The sequence below is a fragment of the Callionymus lyra genome, chromosome 2 (assembly GCF_982586985.1).
Source record: "Callionymus lyra chromosome 2, fCalLyr1.hap1.1, whole genome shotgun sequence".
Lineage (NCBI taxonomy): Eukaryota > Metazoa > Chordata > Actinopteri > Syngnathiformes > Callionymidae > Callionymus > Callionymus lyra.
The window spans coordinates 17,541,814-17,566,691 of record NC_141819.1 but is presented as its reverse complement, the minus strand read 5'-3'; the positions used below and the strand labels follow the sequence as shown (position 1 = coordinate 17,566,691).

The 24,878-nt window shown below is 39.2% G+C and overlaps 3 protein-coding genes across 4 annotated transcripts; 1 reads left to right on the top strand and 2 right to left on the bottom strand.

Annotated features, from left to right (window-relative positions):
- Positions 1-35: 35 nt before the first annotated feature.
- tomm22 (translocase of outer mitochondrial membrane 22 homolog (yeast)) lies at positions 36-3,501 on the bottom strand. Its single transcript, XM_087782708.1, has 5 exons — positions 3,438-3,501; positions 2,579-2,707; positions 2,172-2,290; positions 953-1,070; positions 36-816 (listed from the first exon to the last, which is right to left on the bottom strand). The coding sequence occupies exons 1-5, from the start codon at positions 3,444-3,446 to the stop codon at positions 751-753; spliced, it is 441 nt and encodes a 146-aa protein (XP_087638834.1). The 5' UTR covers positions 3,447-3,501; the 3' UTR covers positions 36-750.
- A 1,184-nt stretch (positions 3,502-4,685) lies between these two features.
- maff (MAF bZIP transcription factor F) lies at positions 4,686-10,222 on the top strand. Of its 2 annotated transcripts, none has more exons than XM_087783784.1 (3): positions 4,686-4,808; positions 7,370-7,434; positions 8,016-10,222. In XM_087783784.1, exons 1-3 carry the CDS (start codon positions 4,712-4,714, stop codon positions 8,457-8,459), a joined length of 606 nt encoding a protein of 201 aa, XP_087639910.1. In that variant the 5' UTR covers positions 4,686-4,711; the 3' UTR covers positions 8,460-10,222. The 2 variants fall into 2 exon arrangements, with proteins under 2 accessions (XP_087639910.1, XP_087639911.1); XM_087783785.1 differs by having other exon boundaries at positions 4,692-4,798; positions 7,368-7,434.
- A 2,662-nt stretch (positions 10,223-12,884) lies between these two features.
- Positions 12,885-22,918, bottom strand: tmem184ba (transmembrane protein 184ba). Its single transcript, XM_087783783.1, has 8 exons — positions 22,537-22,918; positions 21,936-22,172; positions 20,215-20,380; positions 16,580-16,670; positions 16,335-16,502; positions 15,412-15,581; positions 15,147-15,341; positions 12,885-13,675 (listed from the first exon to the last, which is right to left on the bottom strand). The coding sequence occupies exons 2-8, from the start codon at positions 22,170-22,172 to the stop codon at positions 13,446-13,448; spliced, it is 1,257 nt and encodes a 418-aa protein (XP_087639909.1). The 5' UTR covers positions 22,537-22,918; the 3' UTR covers positions 12,885-13,445.
- Positions 22,919-24,878: the final 1,960 nt, after the last annotated feature.

Below are 24,878 nucleotides of genomic sequence, written 5' to 3'. Positions count from 1 at the left end.
CCCAAAAATATAAAATAGTGAAACATTAACTCGTGTTACAGATGGACGATGAAAAAGGTTTTATTGAATACAATTTTCAAGTAAAAATTGCCACTTAACAAAACGAACTGAAATTTCATCTCCAACATACGTTTGATATTAACCCAATATCATCACATTCATCTAACTTTAAAACATTTTTTAAAATCCAACAATCAGATGGAAACAGCCAATGAACTCATTTATTTATGTACTAATGCATCTTCCTTTTGTACAAACTATAAACGGGTGTGACTTCACACAGAAATAAGTTGTGCATTTGTCCAATGAGTTACTGGATCCCAGACAGACAAACAGTACATTTATTTCTCGGTCCACACTGTACTTATCAACACATACAAGATGAAGGAGACGAGTTGATTTTAGAAATTGGATATCCTAACCTTCACCACTGCAGAGAAATATGACTTTCATTAAAAAAAAGAAAAGAAAAGAATAAAAAAAAAAAGGGGGGAGTGGTGTTCCAGAAAGTAAGCAGTCTCAGGATGATGTTGGACTTGCAAGAGATGGTGACGGAGGGTTTTAAACAACCTTTGTCCCACAATATCATTCTTGACCCATGAAACCAGATATGAAAAGAAACGTGGTTGAAAAATTCTCTTATTAATCTGCAGTGTTTTGTTTCTGCCCCATTAAGGTCAATCCACATGACCTTCAAATCGTTAACAGTAGAAGCAGGTTTTTATGGTCTTTCTCTCTTTCCATCTTGGATTACATCTTTCCTGGAGCAGGGGGCATCATCCCGCCGGACATTCCAGCATTTGGTCCCAACAGGATCTACGTGAAAAAAAAAAAATTCAAGTTACATATAGATTGTTAAAATATGGTTTCCGAGTGTACAATTATTGTTATATTCTGGTCCTAACATGACTAACGCAGTATTGGAGAAAATATTGAATGAAAAAAACCCCACCTGTCTCTGCTGCTGTAGCTGTTGCTGCTCCATCTGTAGTCGTTCTGTCTCAAACACAACAGGGAGCACCAGTATCATGAACGACGTGGTTCCAACCCACAGGGCCGCACGGGAAAAACTGCAAACATAACAGTCGTCAAGCTAACCCTTCGACAGGAGACATTTCATTTAGGAACCAACTGCTTTGTCAAAGTTACACAGACGACTTTTATTTTTTCACATTATTGATGCTCCGGGTTCGCAATTTTTTATCTTCCATGTCAATGACAAGAGATGGGTGACGACTTTCACTCACTTGTTTCATAAAGACATAACAATACTCAATAACACAAGAAGAAAAAAACTAATTAACAAAAAAGCACTGTGGAAATACCCATGCAGAACAGCCACAGGTTTATATACAGCAGAATACATCATGATGAAACCGTGAAAATGGTTTAAACGAAACAAGATGTTTTTCCTACTCTACCATAAACTCATATTATGTGGGAGTTGGTGTTCCCTGGAAAACAATTCAGCTACCAGTGAAATAAATATACCAGTTGTCAATGCCTCAGAATATGATGAATACTTTTGTAATAACCTGCAAATTATATATAAACTTTGTTTATCATACATAAATAACAGGCAAAGCATGTTTCTACAATCTTCCATTTATTTGAAATATATGCAAAAAATAGGTAAAATATATTTCTGGTAGACTATAGGGAGCAGCAAACATATATCGTCATACTGCTAAATATCTTCCCTTCAATCTTCATGTAGTCTTCTCTTTGTCGATTAGAAATCTTTCTGCAGCTGCACAAATACACAGGTCTTTTGACTGAAGTGCCAAGTCAGAGATTTTCCTCAATCGCTTGGCTTCCATAGATGAAGACATCCTTTCTTTTGCTAGTCAAGAGCTGAAGTTTAAACATGAAGCCTCTCCTCAAGACAAATCCACTGTGCCTCCGTCTAGATTCACGTTGAAGTTCCCGTTCAATGGCGCAGTTTCACCGCCAAACCATGTTTCTTATTCTTAAATGTGGGCACATATACACGGCTCCACTGTTTGACCTTTGGTGCAGAAGCTTCTGTACTTATTCGTTTGGCCCATCATTCTAGAAAAATATTCTGTGACAGAAAACAAAAATATTATGTTGCCTAAATCTTCATTTCAAGAGATCGGAAGTTTCACAGTCAGCAAATTATCACTTTGAGCTGTGCTTACAATACATACCTGTAAAATGTCTTAGCCATCGAGACGGAACACTGAGCCGACACCTCTGCTGCCGAGCGGACTCTGTCGGGGAACATCTCTGTGAGACCCCACAACCTCTCCATCAGGGTTTCATCCAGCTTTAGAAAACGAGAACACAGTCATCACTAGAAAGAAGACATCAGGATACAGCTTTCTCAAATCTGCAATTGACAATATAGCACACATAATACATCTTCTTCATACAAGTTCAGTTCCAGATTTGACTTAGTTCACCTTGAAAAAAACAAGTATGTCTTGTAATATTGCCTCAATTCAGTTCAGTAGTATTTCACCGTAACCGTTTGACACGCCATTAAAACACAGTGCAAGTAAGAAACACTGGGGAAAATGTGATTTCTGTGCATTTTGATGTTCTCTCTACTTACATCTTCATCTTCATCGTCGTCGATCTCGTCTTCCAGGGGGAAGGTAGCCACGGGGCCCGCGGCCGGCGACAGCTCCTCGATGGTTGCCATGTCTCCGCGGTCGAGCTGCGGTCTACCAGATACAGCGAACTGCGTGGACAACAACAAAAATGGAACCCGCAGTGCTTTACTTAAGAGCACTACAAAAACTATAGTTTTCTTAACAACTGTGGTCAATGCTGTCTGTATCTGAGGTCAAAGACGGGAAGCGTGAGACTTGTCGATTGTCAATGACGTCAGTACAGCAAGCGGAAGTCTCTCTTCTTCTACGGTCTAAATCGCAGCAATCAAAGCAGGTGAATCGAGCATTACTGCCGCCGACGGTCAACCCGAGCTAAGACATGGGTTCTTGAATTGTGGTGATACTTGTATTAGATATGATAATTAGTAAGTAACAGTTTTTTGTAAAGGTTTTCAACTTTCAATAAACATTTAAACATTTAAAAATAACGTTAAACCCACCCTTCAATAAGCCCATGAATTTCCCCTCGCGGGACTAATAAGGGATTCTAAAAAAAAAGAAAAAAAAAAGAAGTTCAGCTCTCTTTGTCATGTCTGTTGTGATATTGCAACATGATCAGTTGTTTTATTTTAGAAATTAATTGTATAGTATGCATACACAGTTTAATGACAAATACATCAAATTCATTGTTTTAATGTTGAGCTAACATGCATCCATATTGTAGTTGTAACATGTACTAGCTTTATGAACATGATGTATATATATATATATATATATATATATATATATATATATATATATATATATATATATATATACATAATATATGATACTTGATCCAAATGTAATTAACTGTACCTTGGACATCTGGTAACTTGAATTATTATGTTTTAAAAGTGCAAGAGGTCAAATTGAATTTCTCCTCACAACTTTTGGAGAATCAGATGTTTATCTGTGAGTACTTAATGACCGCTCCATACTTTTATTCATGCCCGGCTTTGAAATGACATGTCGTCCTTATACACTCATCGTCTCAAGTTTACTTAAGCCAAGCCTTACACAACAAAGCACAACTGTACACATCTATCAGATAAGGAAGGTCACTCCTAGCATGATGGCGCTTCCTACACTTGTGAAACCATTATCTTGTGTTCAAGACCTCAGGTCTCGTGTACAATACTTCCGCTTTTTCTTCGACACTCACAACAGCATCAGTTTTGATAATAATCATAGCTTGAATTACTATTTATATGTACCAAATGCACTGTGGTGGATATTTACCAGTTCTGTCAATAAAAGCATTTTCTTTTTAATTGTCAAAAGTCATCATGATACTTTCTTTTTATAGTAACTTTTTTCTGTTCTTATCTATTTTTATTTTTTATGAATTATTGTCTGTATTGCTGTGTTCTAATTTAAAAACAATTTTAATCAATAAAGTTCTATCTATCTATCTATCTATCTATCTATCTATCTATCTATCTATCTATCTATCTATCTATCTATCTATCTATCTATCTATCTATCTATCTATCTATCTATCTATCTATCTATCTATCTATCTATCTATCTATCTATCTATCTATCTGTCTATCAGTCTATCTCTCTATCTATCTCTCTATTTTAACCAGCAGGTTTGGATGACAACTCCATCAGAATCTGTGCTTTAGTCACAGTCCACTCAAAACAAGGTGTGGACAAGAAGCAGATGATATCTTTGTCAACCATTTATTCCTATCAAATAAAACAAGTTCCTTTTGAACGACTCCCCACCACTCCTTGAGTTAAAAAAAACAACACACATACAGTATATATAATTATCCAGATTGTTATGACTTTGTTTGATTAAACACCATTTATGTCTGCCTCCTACGGTTTATGTGGCTGGACTAGAAAACCCAACATGTCTGTGGTTCTCTTAACTGAGAAACGTGTTTTCTCGCTGAGCTGGGCTTGTTTTCATGGAAGTTGTTATTCCTGGGAACAGAAAACGAGAGGAGGGGGGGGGGGGCGTCTCATGGAAAGATTCAGGGATTCCTTGTTTACATCCCACCGGAGTACACCGTGGGGGCGGGGTCGACTCCTCCCCCATTCTTTGAACCTGACGTCATTGTCGCTTGTGTTTTTTATGAATGAAAGAATCCAGCCTCAGAGCAGTGGAGTCATTCCGGGAAAAGGCGGACGGATATTTTGACGCCATAGTCGCTTCGACCGAGCAGGTATTTTTACGTGATTATTGACCGAAATATTAGCTTCTAAACGCGGGCTCCCGGTCGCTTTCCCCTCGCCAGACAGTTTCCGCCTAATACTTCGTAAGCAGCCAAGGACGGAGTGAGCAGGCAGCTGTTGGCGTTAATCTCCGGAGCCGCCGATGCTAAAGATGCTAACGGTTACTAGCATGTCACAGACGGTGTTGGAAACCTTCGCTGCCGCTATTCTCAACTGATATCTGGGTTTCTTTTTAAGAAACCCACCGCCCCATGGGCACACCTTACTATAGTATCCACCTTAAAGTGCGTTTATAAGGCAGCTTTAAAACGTCAAGTGTCGACACACTCGTGATGGCTGTTTACTATGGCAGCCGCCGCGGTTCTCCCTATAAGGTGGTGCTAGCTCGACAAAAACGTCACCGAAAAAATGCAACTTTGATGCTCTTTGACGTTTCACATTCTCGAGGAGAACACGGAGGCTCGCTTCCTGAAGCTAGCTTGTTGACTTGTTGCTCTTCTTATTTTGGTCACTGACCGTCCTTTAACTTGTTATTTATAGCGCGGATAAACAGAAATGGTCGACGCTGTGTACAAGACGGTGTGTGTGTGTTTTTTTAAAGGCTACATGTGGTCGGTTTTTTGAATTGTCTGGGTCTGTTAGTGAGAATTGTGAAAGGCTATATTGCTGAATCACCATGACTTTACGAAAGTGCGGTCTCGTGGGTTTAAGTCCACCACCGCCACTTCCCACGCATGACGGGAAATGCAGTTTATTGTCAGCACTCCTGCAGACCATAATAGCAGGTGTGTGAGATCTGGAGACGTCAAGCCTGTTGGCTTTTTGTCTTGAGTTTACTTAACATTTGGGAATCGAGAGGATAAAAGGACGATCACAGTCAGGCCCCTCCAGAAAACTGACTCATCCTTTGAGCTGTTTTTTTTCTTCTTCTTCATGAAATGAAACCTGACAGCTTGAACATTTTACTATTATATTATCTATTTATTTCATCCTCTTCCACACCTGGACATCCCTTTGTCCTTCTAAGAGAGTAGTTGTGTCTAAATATCATTAAGTTTCGAGCCTTTACAGTTTCAAGTATGCATCCAAATAGTTGCTGTATCTGTCTTTAGAGAGTGTAAATAAAAAATAAACAATAATGATACTTAGGGATCTCATAGGATTCAGTACTGAAATATTTGTATACGTTTTTGATACTAATTTAGCATTACTTTTATTGTCCCAAGTTAGTGGCATTGTGTTCTAAAACCAACCAGAATCTATCCTGTAATGACCGTTGTACTATTTTGTATTAATTACATGATTACAAGAAAATTTGAGCCAAGAATAGTTACTAGTAAAGCAAGTATTTTACTATGAAAATAAGATGGTATTTACTTACTTGTACCACATTTTGATGATCTTAATACAAACTATTGTCTGTTATTTGTTAGTTGTGTGAATGTACTGTGCTGAACTGCCAAAGAAAAAAAATCAAAAGGATAAAGAGCTCATTTAAAGAAAAACAAATCTGGTCTCGGTCAATCTTAGAACAGAGCCAGAGAAGACGAGACCCAGGAGTGAATGTATTTTTCAGTGGGATCATTGGAAAGGAGAAGCTGTTTTAGTACAGTATTCATGTTTTATGAAACATTTTCATTCAGTCAGTCAAGGTCTTATCGACCCGATTGAACACAGAGTTGTTATGATTGATTTAACTTTTATTCTTCCCACATAAGCGTCCCACATGTGAGTTGTTTTAGCAGTTTGTGAGAAAAATATCAAACATAATTACACATAGTATCAGGATATACGGTACACATGTTGTATAGTAATACAAATATTACAAATAATGGTAAAACAGTGATTAAACTATAATTATAACATAAAAAATGCAATAATATGTAAAGATTAAAATGTATTTCAGTAGTACAAGACAAAAAACACTAGTACACAAAGTACATGGTGGTGTTAAAACACTAATCATTATCAGGCTATAAGTTTTTTTTTTTAATAGTGTTGAGTGGATTAATGGTTTCCCTGCTTAAAAGAAAATGGATACAAAACCATCGAAGCATATTCAGAAAAAAAGCTTCGTTGTAAATAAAAGTGAAAGTAAAATATCTGTGATTCAACAAGAGTATTTATCCTTAAATGCAGCATAGTTTCTCTGAAAAATGAACTTGTGACACAACAAAATGCCTTCATTCTTGTCAAAAAGAAAATGGGTTCTTTGTCTCAAAAAGACTTTTAAAGCAGCCCAAAGTTTTTTTTTTAACAATGGAAGCTTTGACCGTTGAGGGGGTGTTGACAAGAGGAAGTGTGGAGGGGTGTTGGTTAGGACACCTGCCTGTAGCAACCAGGCAACTTCCTCCTTGTGCGGCCCGACTCGCATCGTGCTCATGTAAGCCACACACACTCTTTATCCAGCGGGCTTGCCTGTGGAGCGGGGTGAGGCCCCGTGGTGTGGCTTTCCCTTTTTTTTGTGTGTGTGTGTGGTGGTCCTGTGAGGAGACAATAAATGCCAGGCCCAGATTGATGTCACATGTGATAACACGCCTTCTTGTTTTCCTTCTCTAGAGTGTCTCTGTGTTGGAGGGAAGAGAAGAGAGTGATCATGACGGAGAGAAGCAGCAAAGCCCTGAAGGTAACATTATGAAATAGTGTCTGAAGATTTAAGGAAGGTTTTTAGTGGCGCCTGATGAACAAAGTCATTCATTTATGACTGTTTACCAGTGTTTGCCTCTTATCTCGTAGAACAAGATTGTTTTGTAATCGGGTGCAGAGTGGTAATTATTGGTTATAATTACCTGGTAATATATTGACTCGTGTCCGAGTTGTGGTTTGTTGAATATCATTCTTCTTTTTTAATATTTAATATTTGAAAATATATATATTTTTTTATTAGTAAGTAAGTAAGAAATTTTTATTTGTATTGCACTTTTCCAGACCAGGGTCACAAAGCGCTTAAACAATCAAAACAATATTCAATAAAGTATATATTTTAAAGATCAAGATAAAACTGATAACACAACAGGAGTTCCAGAAAGTCAGGGAAAAGCCTGAACAAATAAAAGCGTCTTAAGATGTTTCTTAAAGGAGTCAGTAGATCCATCAAACGCAAAGAGAGAGGAAGATCATTCCAAAGCTAAGGAGCAACAGCCTGTTAGTATAATTGTTTTACTTGTGTTTCATTGTGAGTGATAGTCTCCGTCCTTGTCCCCTCAGGTGAAACAGGAATGTGGCGAAAACGTGCCCTTCCTGTCCGACAGTGAGCTCATGTCCCTGACCGTGCGGGAGCTGAACCTCCACCTGCGCGGCATGTCCCGCGACGAGGTCCAGAAGCTGAAGCAGCGGCGGCGCACCTTGAAAAACCGGGGCTACGCCGCCAGCTGTCGCGTCAAGCGGGTCTCCCAGCGCGAGGCCCTGGAGCAGCAGAAGATGGAGCTGCAGCGGGAGGTGGAGCGGCTGGGGGCGGAGAACGACGGCATGAGGAAGGAGCTGGAGGGTCTGGGCGCCCGCTTGGCGGCGCTGCAGAGGTTCGCCCGCGGCCTGGAAGCGGGCGGAGGCAACCTCCTGGCCGCCACGCCTCGCCTCAACACCGCCTCGGTCATCACCATCGTGAAGAGTCCGCCACAAGCTCAGGCACAGAGAGAACACGAGCCGTCCTAGAAGCCGCCGACGGAGACTTGAGGGAGGGACACACAACCTGCAATGCAAAACACACGTGTAGACACACAAGTCCCCGAGTGTTTAGAGCCTCATTCACACGTCGCTCATCTGTGTCCTCGCATCCATGTCTTATTTATTCTCTTTGACTCACACTGGCAGACGACAACAGCCCCCTCAGCTGGACTTTCGAAGCACTTACCGCCCCCCCCCTCCCGACATTTCACCTGCAGTAGTGTTCGCCGAGGACGCAGATGAGACCCCCCCGAGCGAGGCGCTAAACCGACCACAGGCATGCACAAAACCCACACCAGATGATGACTCTGACCAACTCTGACCCAAACCACCCCAAAAAAGTTTTACTGTGTTTTTCACGAGATTCTTTCACCCGGTGACACGTCTGCTCTCTTTGGCCACTGTAAACGTTGGATTTCCTGACTATCTAGGAAAGCGAAACCACATGTCGTGATGAATTATTTAATCCTTTTAACTCTTTTTTTTTATAAATATCTTGGTTAGTTTATGATGTCGTAAATATGTTTCAGTCACGTTAATTATTTCGTATTAGAATTTTGAGAGGTTTTCTCTACAAATTGAGCTCGGATCGTTTTTTATACACGTTTGTCCCCCTCATTGGAAAACAAAAAAACCATCTTGCCTCAGTTGATGACACCTGAACAGGTGAAATTGCTCCATGTGTCCCGCCATGGACGGACTAATGCGTCTGCTGCTGTGCACGTCTGTCATTGATCCAGTGCCTTCAGTGAGTTCACAAACCAGGACGGACTCTGACCGACTGTTCAAATGCTTCTTTCTATTTATTTACCTGTTTGTTAGTTTGTGTTGGTTTTTTTTTTTTTTTACACCCTCAGTCTGCTGTGACTCTCTTTTCCTTCTGCTCGACTCCAGACAGATGTTTTGCAAAAAAAAAACAAAAACAACTTCACATCTGGTAGGAATTACACTCAAGTCTGCAAACATTCCTGTTCTTATTTGTGCCGCTTGAGAGATGAAGATGTTGAGTGACATTTATCAGAGTTATATATTCTATATTTTATTTGTATTTAAAGGTTAGATTATATGCTAAAGACAAGCTAATGAGTGCTGTGATGTTCTCCATGTTTCTCAGAAGTATTTACGTAGTCCGGGGGGAAACTTAATTCTTGTGTCCGTGTGGCGATTATTTTGTGAAATAATTATTAGCGACTAGAGCTCGGCAGCCATATTTCTGTGTGTGTTTCTGCCCGTCATAGTGGATTTCTGGAGGGATATTATTTTTCTACGATAGATTCTGTCTGTTATTTGTGCTGTTTTAAGATGGAGACGAGGATGAGACGAGATGGCAAAGAGAAGGGAGGGATGGAATGGAAGGAGAAAAGAAAGTAGGGAACGCAAGCGAGGGAGTCCAGGTGACAGTGTCCGAGCTACATTCACTTGAAACCAGGTTGTCACGTGACCACGGGGTCGCCTGAACCGCAGCAATACGGCGTGGAAGCGGCGTGACACGCCGAGTGTTGACCAATAACCTCCGCAGAGAACGAGGCGTATATACGTGGATATATATATAAATATATATATTTAGCTGTCAGTGTGGCGACGCATTTATTCTTTATACTTTACTGTCTCACATCTGTGCTGGACGTTTTGTAATACTTGCAAAACAAAAATGGTCTTTGTATTTATTGTATTTTTTCTATTGTGAAAATTTAAGTACATTGTCTATTTTATATATTAATTATAATAAATGTTGTACATATTGTACATAACATGGTGTGTGAGTGCTTGTCAGCAATGGTATGAATCTTCAAATAACAAATTTAAAAATGAGATATTTATACAATTCAATATGTGTACAAGTGGCATAAAAACACTTTATTTTTCATAGGATATATTTTTAAAAAAAGGTATTAAGTATATAATGCTTTTCTTTATAATCTTTTGATAACATTCATTGAAAAAAAAAAAAAAGAAATTATATACAATTACATTTAAATCAAAGCCCATTATAGAATGTTTACTTATTTTTCAAGTTTTCACATCTTAAGTTCTTCATTTGTCCCTTTCTTTCTTTTGGCCTGTAAACAAGTCACAGTATATAATGTTCCACCCTTGATGTAAATATTAGATCAACTATGTCACCCATTATCAGTGCTGGTTACCAGCATGATTTTATTACTTTCAATAACTGTTTAAAAGTTTCTTACATCATAACAAAGGGTTTTAATTGTCATTATTATTATTGTTTTAATGCATCTCAAGCCATTTCTATAAATTAGGAAAAATTTCCAGGATGTAAAACAGGAGCCTTCAAACGTATGCCTGATGCAGCCTGTGATCTATTCTGAAGTTTCTGTGAATGCAGGTAGAACAACACACTCCATTTTGTTCAACTTTAGACAGTTTAGGAATAAAGATCATCACATTAAATGTTATTCATATGGTCTTGATTATATAGTTGACATAATTTCTATTGTAAAGTAACATATACATCAGAAAGAAATGCCAAAATTGTACAGTGAAACCAACAAAATTCACAAAAACTTGAATAACTACAAATGTCAGGGGGAAAAAAACTGCTGAAAGACCCCCCAGGCTGCAGCTCAGTCTCCAAAATAATGGTGTGAGATACATTCACAAAATAACTAAAGACTTGTATCATTAAGTGATGGAGCTTTTATTGTCTTAAAAATATATTTTAATTAAAACATTTTCAAACATTCTAGGATTGAACAGGACTAATGTTCATCAGTCTGACGGTGAGAAAGAAATATGCCCCTAACCCTGTTATCAGAATTATACAAAATAAAAATTGATTTGTTTATTTTGTGCGGTATTTAAAAACAACACAATTCAAGGTTTGATCAATATGTTTATACTTCTATTTGGAAGAAAGTGCTGAGTTTGACTGATCAGTGTTGTCATGGATGTCAGGAGTTGTTCATGTGACACGTTACACAATCCGTCGCTGAGATCAGATGATGATGTGTGAACTGATGGTCCGGGGCGGAAACAAGCTTGTGATTTTTGACAAAAGTTTACTGACAGTGAAAATAAACACACATCCTCAAACCTTTTGACCCCAGAACGATTAAATATAAGTCTGTTGTGTCTGGGATGAGCACTGACCTCTAGCATGCTGGGAAAAGCAGACAATGTATAAAAGTTAAGATACAAATTCAAACTATTTATGTATAAATATACACTTTATAAATTATAAACGGCGTGTTTTAGAATAAATATGACTATGGCTGTTTAAAAACAACAAGCTTGTATTGTTGTTTAAGCAAAGAAAAACTATAAAAAATATAAAAACTATGAAGTAAATACCAGTCGCACCAAAAACAAGTAACAAAAGGATCTTCAAATAGATTCTGTCATATCACGTTGTTGTTGTGTTTTTCCTTTAACATCATGTATTTTTAAAACCCCTCGACTAAAAGTATTCAGAAGAGGTTTAATGATGAGGTACTTTTTCTGTCCGATCATTATTCAAAAACACCCACTTTTCACCAGTAAGTATTGGCGGAGTTCTGGTTAGTTTTAAGGAAGTTTCTGACCGGTGACTCACACAGGTCGCCATGGTAACAAATAACACCACTGAGTCACAAGTGTCTTTGACATTTATCTAAATACCAGCGTTCTGATTCAGAGACCAAACCGCCTTTATGAACAGTAACAAAAGTGAAATATTAAATCGCTGGGTTTTTTCTTTTTTTTTTAAAGATTTGATGGATCACATTTTAATTAACATATCAAGGCAGACTCATGGAACACATAGAGATGATTTAGTATCAACGTCTATCAATAAAGTCTGAAAAGAATGTCGTTAAAAGTTACATTTAATCGATAAAACGTTTGTAAATAAATCCACTGGAATTCAACTGTTCACCGGTTAAAATGTTTTTGTCGCCCCCCCGCGTTCGCCAGCAGTAATTGCGGTTAGAGAAAGTGCCGACTCACCATGAATCACGTTCTGACGTCAGAACCTCTCACCGGAGTAAACTTTGCACCTGCAGCAGATTTGACAAAAAAAAACAAAAAAAAAAACAGGCCGTTTTTAGCTTCGTCATTGTTGGCGAAAATCTACTGGATCAGTTGAGTTAGTTCGTTGGAAAATCAATATTAAATATTTACTTTTACAACGTCACAGCGATGACGTCACGCAACAGGTGTTTAGTTGTTATGAATAACACGATTATCTGTAATCTCTCAGTAAAATATCTTGTTGTTCAGTTTAAACGCATTTACTTTTTTTTTTAATTCATAAATAAACATTCATTTTTACATGTTCAATTTTTTTTGAATATTATAAAAAGTTTTATTTCAACATTAAACATTTATTTCTCTTGTTTTGTCGAGTAAATTACAAACAAACTAATTTACTAAATATCCAAAGAGTCGCCCTCGGGAACACAGCAGACCAAACGCTTGACATTAAGAAATAAAACATTTTATTTATCACCTATAGTGAGTATTTTTTATTTTCAACACAGAAGCACGACAATCCTTGAAAGGATTTAGGAAAAATAAAATCCTCTTTAGTCACATTGTTGACCGTTTTAAAGCTCATTCTAAAACTAGTGTTAACCTATTTTTCGTCACCTTAATCCAGTTAACCCAGACTGCGGTGGCGAGAGTGTCCAGCCTGAGCTTGAATAATCCAGACCCCTTCACACAACGCCCCGATCACTAATCCAGGATGGATGCACTTTCTGCATGAAGCGGGCCGAGCCATAATGCGATCCTCGGATATAAATTATGTATTTAATGAACTACAACAGCTGCTGGCCCTTTAAAAATCCTCCTTGTAAACTCATCCACGTCCACTGACTGAATGTTAAATGACAAAATACACAAAAGTGGCTGATAAATATACAAAAGGTGACGTGAGGACAGGTCTATGAACATGTGCAGGACAAGAGAGAAGCTGTTGAATATGTGAACAGTCTGTGCCTATAGAACCAGCTGAAGTCCGGCAGATGTTTGGGTCTAGAACTCGTCATCCGAGCTCAGCAGCAGAGTTTTCTCACAGTCTCCACGCGTTCCCACTGTGCTGCTGGTGCGGCAGATGACGGTCGGCGCCCCCTGCTCCAGCGTGGACTGCTGCGTGTACTGCTGGTAGGCCGGGGAGAAGTTGTGGATGGCGTCCTGGACCATGTCGCCCGGGTTCATGGTTTCCTTCAAGCTGCTGGAGATGCTCTTCATGGGGGCGCAGCGTCCTGTGAGGGACCACCAGAGTTTAAAGGAAAATGCAAACAACTGAAATCGTGAAACCTGATCGGCTGTATCGTGAAACCTGATCGGCTGTATCGTGAAACCTCATCGGCTGTATCGTGAAACCTCATCGGCTGTATCGTGAAACCTCATCAGCTGCATCGTGAAACCTAATGAGCTGTATCATGAAACCTAATGAGCTGTATCGTGAAACCTAATGAGCTGTATCATGAAACCTCATCAGCTGTATCGTGAAACCCCATTGGCTGCGTCATGAAACCTAATGAGCTGTATAATGAAACCTCATCCGCTGTATTGTGAAACCTAATGAGCTGTATCATGAAACCTCATCAGCTGTATCATGAAACCTAATGAGCTGTATTGTGAAACCTCATCAGCTGTATCATGAAACCTAATGACTGTATCGTGAAACCTAATGAGCTGCATCGTGAAACCTCATCAGCTTTATCATGAAACCTATTGAGCTGTATCATGAAACATCATCAGCTGTATCGTGAAACCTAATGAGCTGTATCATGAAACCTCATCAGCTTTATCATAAAACCTAATGAGCTGTATCATGAAACCTCATCAGCTTTATCATGAAACCACATAGGCTGTATCATGAAACCTCATCAGCTTTATCATGAAACCTCATCGGCTGTATAGTGAAATATAATGAGCTGTATCATGAAACCTCATCAGCTGTATCATGAAACCTAATGAGCTGTATCATGAAACCTCATCATCTTTATCATGAAACCTCATCGGCTGTATAGTGAAATATAATGAGCTGTATCATGAAACCTCATCAGCTGTATCATGAATCCTAATGAGCTGTATCATGAAACCTCATCAGCTTTATCATGAAACCTCATCGGCTGTATAGTGAAATATAATGAGCTGTATCATGAAACCTCATCAGCTGTATCATGAAACCTAATGAGCTGTATCATGAAACCTCATCAGCTGTATCATGAAACCTTATCCGCCATCACGTCTGAGATTATCACCATGGTTGTTGACTGCAGCTCAGTCTTGCCCACGAGGTCACTCACGTGATTCAATAATCTGGTTCTGATATTTTATTTAAGCCAGTTTTGATGTTACCAAGACTAATAAGATTTTTGTTAAATTAGGTTTACTGACGAAAAAAAAAAAATCACATTGTAGGACTTTTTGAGTTCAACTGAGGGGAAGATAAACAATAACACCATTGCTATTGTCTAAATGAGGATGAAGAGATGATAAAGAATCAACACAACATCTTCACAGTACAAAACACTGGTCACATCAGCAGTGGGGACAACAGGGGGCGCTGAAGCAGAGGTGAACCTACCGAACTCTCCATATGTGAAAACTGGTCCTTTCAGACGCAGCAGAGGAGAAGAAAAGAGAAGGTGAGCGGAAGAGAAGTGGATGAAGACGACATTACAGACCAGAGAAGAAGTAAAGCCAACACTCCTCCTGACTCACCTTGAGCGTCCAGACTCTTGTTCATGTAGACCGTGTACGGAAACGCAGGACGCAGAGCCAGAGCGGCGAAAAACATCTCTATGCAGATGATGAAGTTCTGGTAACCGGCGGCGACGGTGCCTTCACCCAGCGACACCTCCAGAGAGTTGATCTGAGGAATCGCTCCACACTTCTCCAGGATGGCCAACAACAAGCCTGCAGAACAAGAGAGAAAACACTCAGCATGACCGATGTCACCGTGACGATGGCGGGCTGGACCTCGTACCCTGCCAGAAGGACAGGAAGATGACGGACTTGACCATGAAGAACTTGAGGACGGGACTGTACGGGCTCAGCAGCTGCCGCGTGGAGAAGAAGAAGAGGAAGAGGGCGTAGAGAGAGAGGCTGACGGAGATGTTGTAGATGATCGTCACGTACAAGTAACCGCCGGCGACACTGTGGAGACACATTCATTCATGTTAGAGTTTGTTTCTTTGCAAGAGTCATTTTGGACGAAGACAACTGAGCATCAGTCGCTACATTAAAATGAACAAACACCTTTGTCTATAACTCTAAAAAGGAACAGATTAGTTTAGATTTTGGTTGAACTTTTAAAAGGTATTGAACCACTTGTTTTGACCAGCTCACGTGTCCAAAACCATGTTGTCAGAGCTCCTAACAGTAGTAAGATGCTACACTGACATTAATTATACATTTTAATTCTATCCCTAAAACATACACTGACGTATAAAATATACATTTTAATTTTATCCCTAAAACAAAGTTCGACAGATTCATCTGTGTCACTTAATTATTCTGCATTTAAATAGATTGTTACATTAATGAAATACGACTCTATGACCAGGAAAATAAAGTTTCTTTAATATAACAAATTAATAATAATTATTTAGTTAGTGTTTAGTGTAGTATTGTCCTATAGATGATATATTAATCATTATTATATTCATTATCGTCTTCCTTTATTTAATTATTCTTATTTTTATTTTTAACCTCTTTACTTCACGACTCAATATCTTGTGTATCTGATCTTGCTCTGACAACTTAAATCTCCTCAATGCAGATAAAATAAAAGGTAAATCTTGTCTTTTAAACAAATATGTTGAGCGCTCGTCACCACCGGATGAAGTGATGGAAGCACCAACACAGAACACCCACAGAAATCTTCACAGGAAGCCGTCGAGCACCTACTTGAAGTCACCGTCTTTGTACTTCCCGTAGGCCTGCAGGACGACGGTGACGGCGGCCATGAGAGGTTTTATCACGCAGAACTGCAGAGTGGCTTGTTTGCAGAAGCGAAGGAACCCGATGGAGTAAGTCCTCCCCCTCAGACAGCAGGTCCCATACAAGCAGCTGGACCTGGACAACATAACTGGATTAACAGAAACCTTTCATTTCAATTTTTTCAATTTTATTCGTTAAAAATCTGAAATTACTCGATGGGTTTCCCTCTGATCTCGGACATGATGGCGCTCTCTCCACCCAGGTACTCATAGCACAGACTCAGGAAGTTGTAGATGACGAATGCTGGAGGAAAACAGAAGGTAAAGATCATTCTTAGCAGCTTAACTTGGTATAATCAGGAGCAGATGGAAGTCAGTAGTGGTCGTGAACAAGATTTATTACACCTAAACTATGCAAGAATGCAGCGGGAGGATCAGGTCGTCGCCACGGAGACAACAGTGAACGCAACAGAAATTCCAGAAGCTAAATATTTAAAGAGACAAGAAAAACCATTGAGATCAGTTCAAACTCCAACTCTCTTGACTCACTCACATGTTTCAAATGTTGAAGTCTTCCTCTCCAAGATGCAGTAAGTCTTTCATCATGACCATGTTTTGAACTTATTACTTTATAAAGTTCTCCCCAGTCCGAAATCTCGGCGAACGAGAGGTTACGAGAGCAGAGTCAATTATGGCTTAATAATGGCTTCACTCCTCCTCTAGCCAACTGTAATCACGCCCGCTTTGTTTATACAACGAGTTCCTTGGAGGTGAAGACTTCTGGGATTGATGAGGCGCGGTGACAAACCTTGGTGCTTGACCAATCACAGCAGAGTGGGCGTGACCGGGGCTTAAGATCATTTTCTAATGTAAATATTTCAATGAAAAGAGAGTTTTGTACAAACAGACACTGATGATACAATAGAGTCCAACATCTATTTAAGACACACTTACATCAACACATTAGTTGAACTTTAAGTGGACAATTATCTTATTATCAGTCACCATGGTAACCACGTGACTCCCCTGAGATTATCCCTCTTCAGGACATGACGAGCAACAAGCTCAAGACAAACACTGTTGCTTAATCCCACTACACACAAGAGGTGGTGTATGTGTGTGTGTGTGTGTGTGTGTGTGTGTGCACTCTCCCAGAGGATGTGCTTGTGAGTGTGGGAGGAGTCTAAACACTCCCCACCTGCCGTCACACCTGAGCGAGCGGCAGCAAAGATGCCGGGCATCACTCGTTCATTCAATCTGCTCGTTCTGTGTGGACACAGTTGCGTCACCGTGCCAACGTGGTCGAGATAAAAGCATCGACTTGTAAAGAACTCGATGGCATGGAGGTCATTATCTAATGCAGCGACTCGGCCTGATGAGAGATTTGCGAGGGCAGTTGCCAGGCAACAGGTCGGTCATCCTGAGTGAATGAAACCGTTGCGTGAGGCTCAGGGGGCCTCGGAGTAGAACACCAGCGAGAGAAGACTGAAGAAACTTGTTGGAACTCTCATCGATTGAGAAAATAGGAGGATTTGCTTTTTTATTTTTTAAATCAGAAATGAAGTAAAACTGCCTCAAATGAAAAGCAAAGCATATCTGCAAGATCTTTAATCATCTCCACCACATTCCTGAAATCTCCCCCTTCACTTCTTCTTGGTCTCTTTCTCATCAGGATTCTTAAGGAGTCCAAGCAGAAGCTCCGATACACCTAGATCTATGCCCTTAGGATCCTACTGAGAGCTCATATATATGAGAACCTCCAAACTCACTCCACTTCTCATGTTTCCAGGAGAAATTGAATATGAGGTTCACTCATTAATCCACTGCTCCACAATCCATGCATTTAAAAAGTGACGAAAGACAGGATATTGTTTAAAGATTTTTTAACCCGATGTTTTCTTGTTTTCAATGCTGTGATGACGACTGATGTAAATGGCACAACATTTCCATGCGTTTGCGTCTTCTTGTTTAGACTATTGTAACAGTTTATTTTCGTGTCTAAACAAGAAGGATCTATTTTGCCTGCAGTTAATACAAAACTCTGCAGCGAGAATTCTGACCTGCTCTAGTAGAAGAACTCACATTTCCACAATCCTTAGAACTCTTCACTGGCTTCCAGTTTCTTTCAGGATCCATTTTAAAATTCTTGTTCTTATTTTCAGATCTATTCATGGTCAGACTCCTCCTTACATCAGTGATCTGATCCAGCCTTACACCCCAGCTCGGGCTCTGAGGTCTGTGGATCAGAATCTACTGATGGTTCCTGAACACGGTTCAGGACCAGAGGAGAGAAATCCTTCCAGGCTGTTGCTCCTAAGCTTTGGAACGATCTTCCTCTCTCTCTGTGTTTGATGATCTACTGACTCCTTCAAGAAACATCTTAAGACATTTTTATTTGCGTTTTTATCTGATTTTATGGGACTCCTGTGTTTGTCTTATGTGTCTCGATCTTTCAAAGTATATATTTTAACTGTGTATTGTTTTTGATCGTTAAAGCACTTTGTGACCCTGGTCTAGAAAGATGCTTTACAAATAACCTTTAATTACTTACTCTTATTATGCAACACTGCATTTGACTTTTTTTTTATTTTTTTTAAATAAAATGTAAATAGTTTTCACTACATTTTGTGTATTATTGTGTGGTTTCTTTAATTACTGTGTAGGCCCAGAGGCCACATGAATTTAAAATAAAACTATAAAATCAGCCATTTAGAAATGTTTAGAATCAATTTCCCATCAATACCATTACTACAGTAGTTCAACCCTACATATGTTTTCATAAAGATCATTGTTTTTTCTCATCTCTTATATGCATTTCACAGTGCTTCTATATAATATTTTAAATAAATGTATACAAAATAATAATACATTCAATTAATAAAATACAAAGATGGCATTTGACGCATTTTATTTTAAATGGTATAATATATAAAAATATACCAAGGTTTTTAGAATCTTAAAATAAAAATATATTATAATAAAATGATATGTAATCCAATTGAAACCTTAGCTTATTTCCAAATGTCCTTTTATTCAATTATTTATCTTAAAATTTTCCCATCATATTAAATTCTTGTGTCCCCTTCTTCTTTTGGCTGACGACCCCTTTATAAACAGCCACAGTATTTAACATAGCCCACAAGAAAATATCATTTCCCAATAATGTTATACTACTGTTCGGTCCGTATTAACAAGAATCTGCTGTTACGATACATTTCACAATACAAGGGCACTAATTATTGTATTCTGATACTGTAGGAAGTTGTAACAAGGATATATTTTAGTATTGCAGAGTACTTGACTCAATTTTTTTAAAAGTCATAACTGCTTTAATCCTTTTTGAAACCAAAATGTGCCTTAACATCAGCTTTAAAAGCTGCTGTAGTCTACTGTATCCTCTCGTCCTCAGTCATTGTTTTGATCTCGCAGGATTTCATCGTTCATTTAGCTTCGGAGGAAGTCATGAGTGCTGCCTTCCAGCGACCAAGAGTTAAATTGCAACACGAAAATAAACAAACGTGTGACTATTTGCATGATAATTGTAAATAAATAATGAATTTATTTTAAACACACATTATTGAATTATAAACCGATATGTATCTCACACCCTTAATTAAAATTATATTATTGTAACTTTTGCAGCTCTGGCCATTCACACCTCATAACTTCAACACAGCGCATACACAGACACACAATCCACAACAACACACAACTGTCCACATACTCAGCAGAGAAACGCATGTCGACGCAGGTGAGACGAGCTCAGGAGGGATTTAAAGCACATGCAGTTCTCATGATGACAACGACTTCCACGGTAGAACATTAAAGGCGTCCGTGAGCCGACGTACCTTCGTAGCAGTCGCGGACCGTGTCGAAGTAGACGTAGTACTGGTCGTTGGTGAAGAAGAGGAGGCTGAGCCACGAGTCGAAGGCGTAGATGGGAACGATGAAGAGGATGCGGACGATATGACGCTGTTCTCTCGGGGAAGTGTAGAAACGCAAGTGCATGTAGATCTGGAAACGACATTTGCACATATTTCGTTAAAGATCACTTTGCAACTGATTGTAACTGATTATTTTTAAATGTTTTGAAAGTTGTCTCAGATGGTCCAGGTGGGAATAAACAAAACGTTCACATCATCGTGTGCGGCGACGTTTCTAACGTCAAAACAATTCACTCGAGGAGTTTGTTTGCGAGTTCACACATGCGGAGGGAGGTTGCCGAGCAACCGCCAGACGTGTCGGGGCAAACCAGCGTGTTTACAGGATCACCTGTCAATTAGCGGCACAAACGTGGCGACTAGACTTGGATCAGTGAAAACCTCCTCTTAAGGGTCCGGACTGAAGCTTCACCGGGACAAACGTCAAGTGTTCGGACACAACTTCTTAAAACCTGCTCGCAGATGAAGCTGAATTATATATAATTATAGTTTTAAGTCACTTTCTGCCCTTTTCCAAATTTTGACTTAATATCTTGTTAAAATAAATAACACATGGAGAACTTTGTGGTCCTCTGTGTTCATGTGGCCGTCATGAGGTCACAGTACAATGATAAAAATGATCATTTATAAATCTTTCCGACACTAGCTGACAATTCGATTATTTAACTCATTTAAGATCTTTTAGAGTACATTTTGAAATGAAATTTAATAGAAAATATTACTCAATAACAATAAAAACCTGAGCTTATTTATCTTTTTCAGGAGTATGACATGTTTTTCTTTAAATAAAATAAATGAGAAATTGTATAATATACAACCACGTACAGCTTGAGCCCATTTATAATGTCCTTTTTATTATTATTTTTTTAATTGGAATTTTCCCATCATAATAAAGCTCCATTAATTCGTCCATTTTTTCATTCATAGGTGGCCCTTTACAGCAGTAACAGTGTATAAAGTGGCCCCTGACCAACTGCCCGACCTGGTCTAGAATGAACTGAAAACAAAGTTTACTTTCTGCATCCATGATTCTTTTCACAAATGATATGATACATCAGAGACTTTAGAATAGGTTTCACACTATGTTATTACTTTGTACAATACAACTAAAGGAGCTTAAAATACATGGTTTTTAATCAGTTTAATATTGTGAAGTTTGATGAATGACTTAATGACGAAATATAAAATTCAACCCAAAATATAGTTTTAAACTTTCCATTTATAAACACTCACATTGTTAGTTTCATATTTGTAGATTAAATATTAATGAAAGGTGCTATAGAAATAAACTCTATTATTATAATCTTGGGTTGAGACAACCTTTCTGTGTGGAGTTTGTATGTTCTCCCCGTGTTGCGTGGGTTTACTCCGGTTTCCTCCCACAGTCCAAAAACATACAGAGGTTGATTGAGAACTTTGGGAAATTGTCCGTAGATATGAGAGTGTGTGTGAATGGTTGTCTGTCTTTGTGCTTGTGAGTGTTGGAGGAGTCTGAGACAGACTAGCTTCCTGTCCAGGGTGTCCCCTGCCTCTCGCCCTATGATACTGGGATAGGCTCCAGTCTCCCCGTGATAAAGCGGTAGACAATAAATGAATGAACGATTATCATCTTGATGTCAGACACTCACCTGGTGACAGGTGAGGACGAGGGCGGTCCACACGAAGACGCCCGACACCGCCTGAGCGGCAGAAGTCATGAGGAAGATGGGCTGATCCTGGCCCAGCAGCGGGGCCTCCGGGAGCCACGAGATGTTGGGGCCGGTGGGGGACGCGGTCGCCGGCGGGGCCGGAGCCGCCGACGGGAGCGAGTCTTCTTCGCCCAGCCTCTCGTAGAGCGGAACGTCTCGCCTCAACATCCGCAACATCTGGACGGAAACAAGACAAATGCTTCATGAGATAAATAAAATAAATAAAAATGACGCAAGGTTTGTCAGGTGTCTACCACAGGTGTGTTACTAGGGTGTCAAGAGGAGGAAGTGACGTCACAATAACGCTCTGCAGTGGCAGAAAAGGATGACAAACACAACAATAACAACAGGGTGCCAGAAGGTCCAGCTAAGCAACAGATGGAACAGGGGGCTACAGGGGGGCTAGAGGGGGGCGGTGAATAGGGGGTGAAGGGGCCAGACGGGTGAGTTAAATCACAACAACTTATATCTAAAGCAGTAAAAACCAAAACAACAACACAATCGGTTTCATTTACTTAAAGTTTTGAGAAAAATATCTCACCTTTATTCAAGGTTAGCACAGTTAGCTTCACTTGACAGGAACTCCAACGACTATTTGGATCAATAGTTGTTCGTGTAAAGAGTTTCTACGGAGGTGAAGCCACGCATACCTCCGCCGTGCTCAGAGGAACCTTCGACAAAAACAAACAGAGACGGCCTTAAGTCCAGCTCAGAGCAGCACCGTTGATCCCCGGGCATCCATGTTGAGCCCTCGCTGTTGGTTCCGTCGAACCTCGGCCTCCACACGAAGTTACTTTATCCTGGCAACAAGTTCGATGGCGGACGTTTCGCTTTCGCGGAGCTGTCGAGTGTTTTTTTTTTTTCCCACTAGTCACTAGTCTTGACCGAGAGTTAAACTAGTCGCGGATCACCAGCCGCCGACATAAAGCAGACCTCTAGACCAGTCCAACCAATCAGAAGCGAGGGAGCAGCTGAAACTTGGGGGTGGGCGTGGCTTGTGGTGGTTGAGGTCTGGAAATCAGTGTTGCGCTCAGTTAAATGAATCATTACGGTAGAGTTAAAACTTTTAAAATACCACAATTAAAATCAAAAATATTTCCCAATTCAACGTAAACATCACATTATATTGTTTAATGAGTTTATTATATTTTTTTTTATTAAATAAAAACATTTATTTTAAGCGTGAGGGTCACAGATGCTGACGTGTCCGCAGTGAACGAAGAGGAAACAAAACGTTTGCGCTACTTGGCTTTTTTATTCATTTATTTGGATTTGTATATCTAAATGGATGACTAATAATAAACAATTAGTTGAGTTACTTTAGTGACTGTGCATTTTTTAAGGCATTTTGATAAATCTGATAATAATAATAATAAATATATATAATAATAGAATAAAAATAATAAAATTAGCTCAATAATAATAAGATAAAAAGAGAAATATATCAACAACAATAAACATTATTACACTACATGTACACAAGTAAAGAAGTTATGGGAGGGAGTTATAAAAGCTTGAAGCATTTCTTTCCTGGGGTTCATTTTTTAAACTGCTTTTTATTATTGTTCCCATTTCATGACAAGATTTCTCTACAGCTATAAACAGTCATATACATTTATTTTTTTTAAACAAGTTGTTGCAATTTATCTGGACTTTTTTAGTTAAATGTATTTATAATGTATTTCAAAATGTATTGAAATGATCGAGTAAGTGTGTTATATCCATATCATCTCGACATTTATATTGAGAAGCTCAAAATAAAATGTGAAAAAAAGAAAATGAAAATATAATAACATATATATATATATAATATAATCAACTTAAATATACAGTTAAAGTGGTACATATTATTAACACTATTTTATTTTCATTACTGAAAATAGTGTTTTTAAAACTAGGCCCTTTTTCTTAGTTCAGTGTGGCCCCACAACTGGCACGGTAAATAACATGTGTAACTAGGTTTTATTACCACTACTTAAGCCTCTGTTGAAAACAAGCAAGTAATCAGTTTTAAGGTGAAACACGGAATATTTCAAATGAAATGACACAGCTGATAAAAAAAAGTTTATCTAAAATAGTTTTTCAGTTTAAATGAATGTCTGATGTTAATTTTCTGTGCTTTTTCTTTTCACTGGAGGATACTTTTGGAGGGAGGAGGATGAGGAGTGAAGGCACCAGGGCAGTGGTATGGACGTGCAAGATGCTGCCCTCAACCTTCAGAATAGAGTGTTGTCTTGTTTTCTTCCTCAGTAAAATATTCTACCGCCTCACTGGGCTGTCACTATGGCAACATCATCACTAGTTCAAGGCAGCGGCATGACAGTGGATGTTTGCTGTTGCCACGAGCAACAGAGGGTTGAGGAGAATCACGTGATCATAGTGTGGAAGGTGCGTCCAATACGCTCTGGAAAGTGCGTGATCTTCAGGGCGAAGTCGTCAAGAGGAGCCAGAATGTCCTCCAAGACCTACAGAATCATTTCATTATGGAAAGCGTCAGTGGTTCACTGAAGTACGTGTCCCTGGTTGTTCCTCTAGAGGTTGGACTTCTTACCTGCACACTTCCCCCCTTTACTCTCTTCTTATATGAATCTAACTGACTCATCTTGACTCTTGAAAATAAAATCACCAGCGTATTAGTAATATCTGATTACAAAAAGACAGTTTTAAGAAAATGATGGAGAAAACGACTTCCAGATTTCTTGAATAAAAATAAGGAAATGAGAGACTATGAAAACTCATCCCCTCTCTACTCAACTATAGCTGAATGACATAACAAGTTCAAGGACCTAACCTGCAGGTCCTTCTCTAATGAAGACTTCCCTGTGCCGCTCAGAGGAAATCTCTGGCCCTGAGAGGGGGAAAGATATTTTGAGATGATTGAGA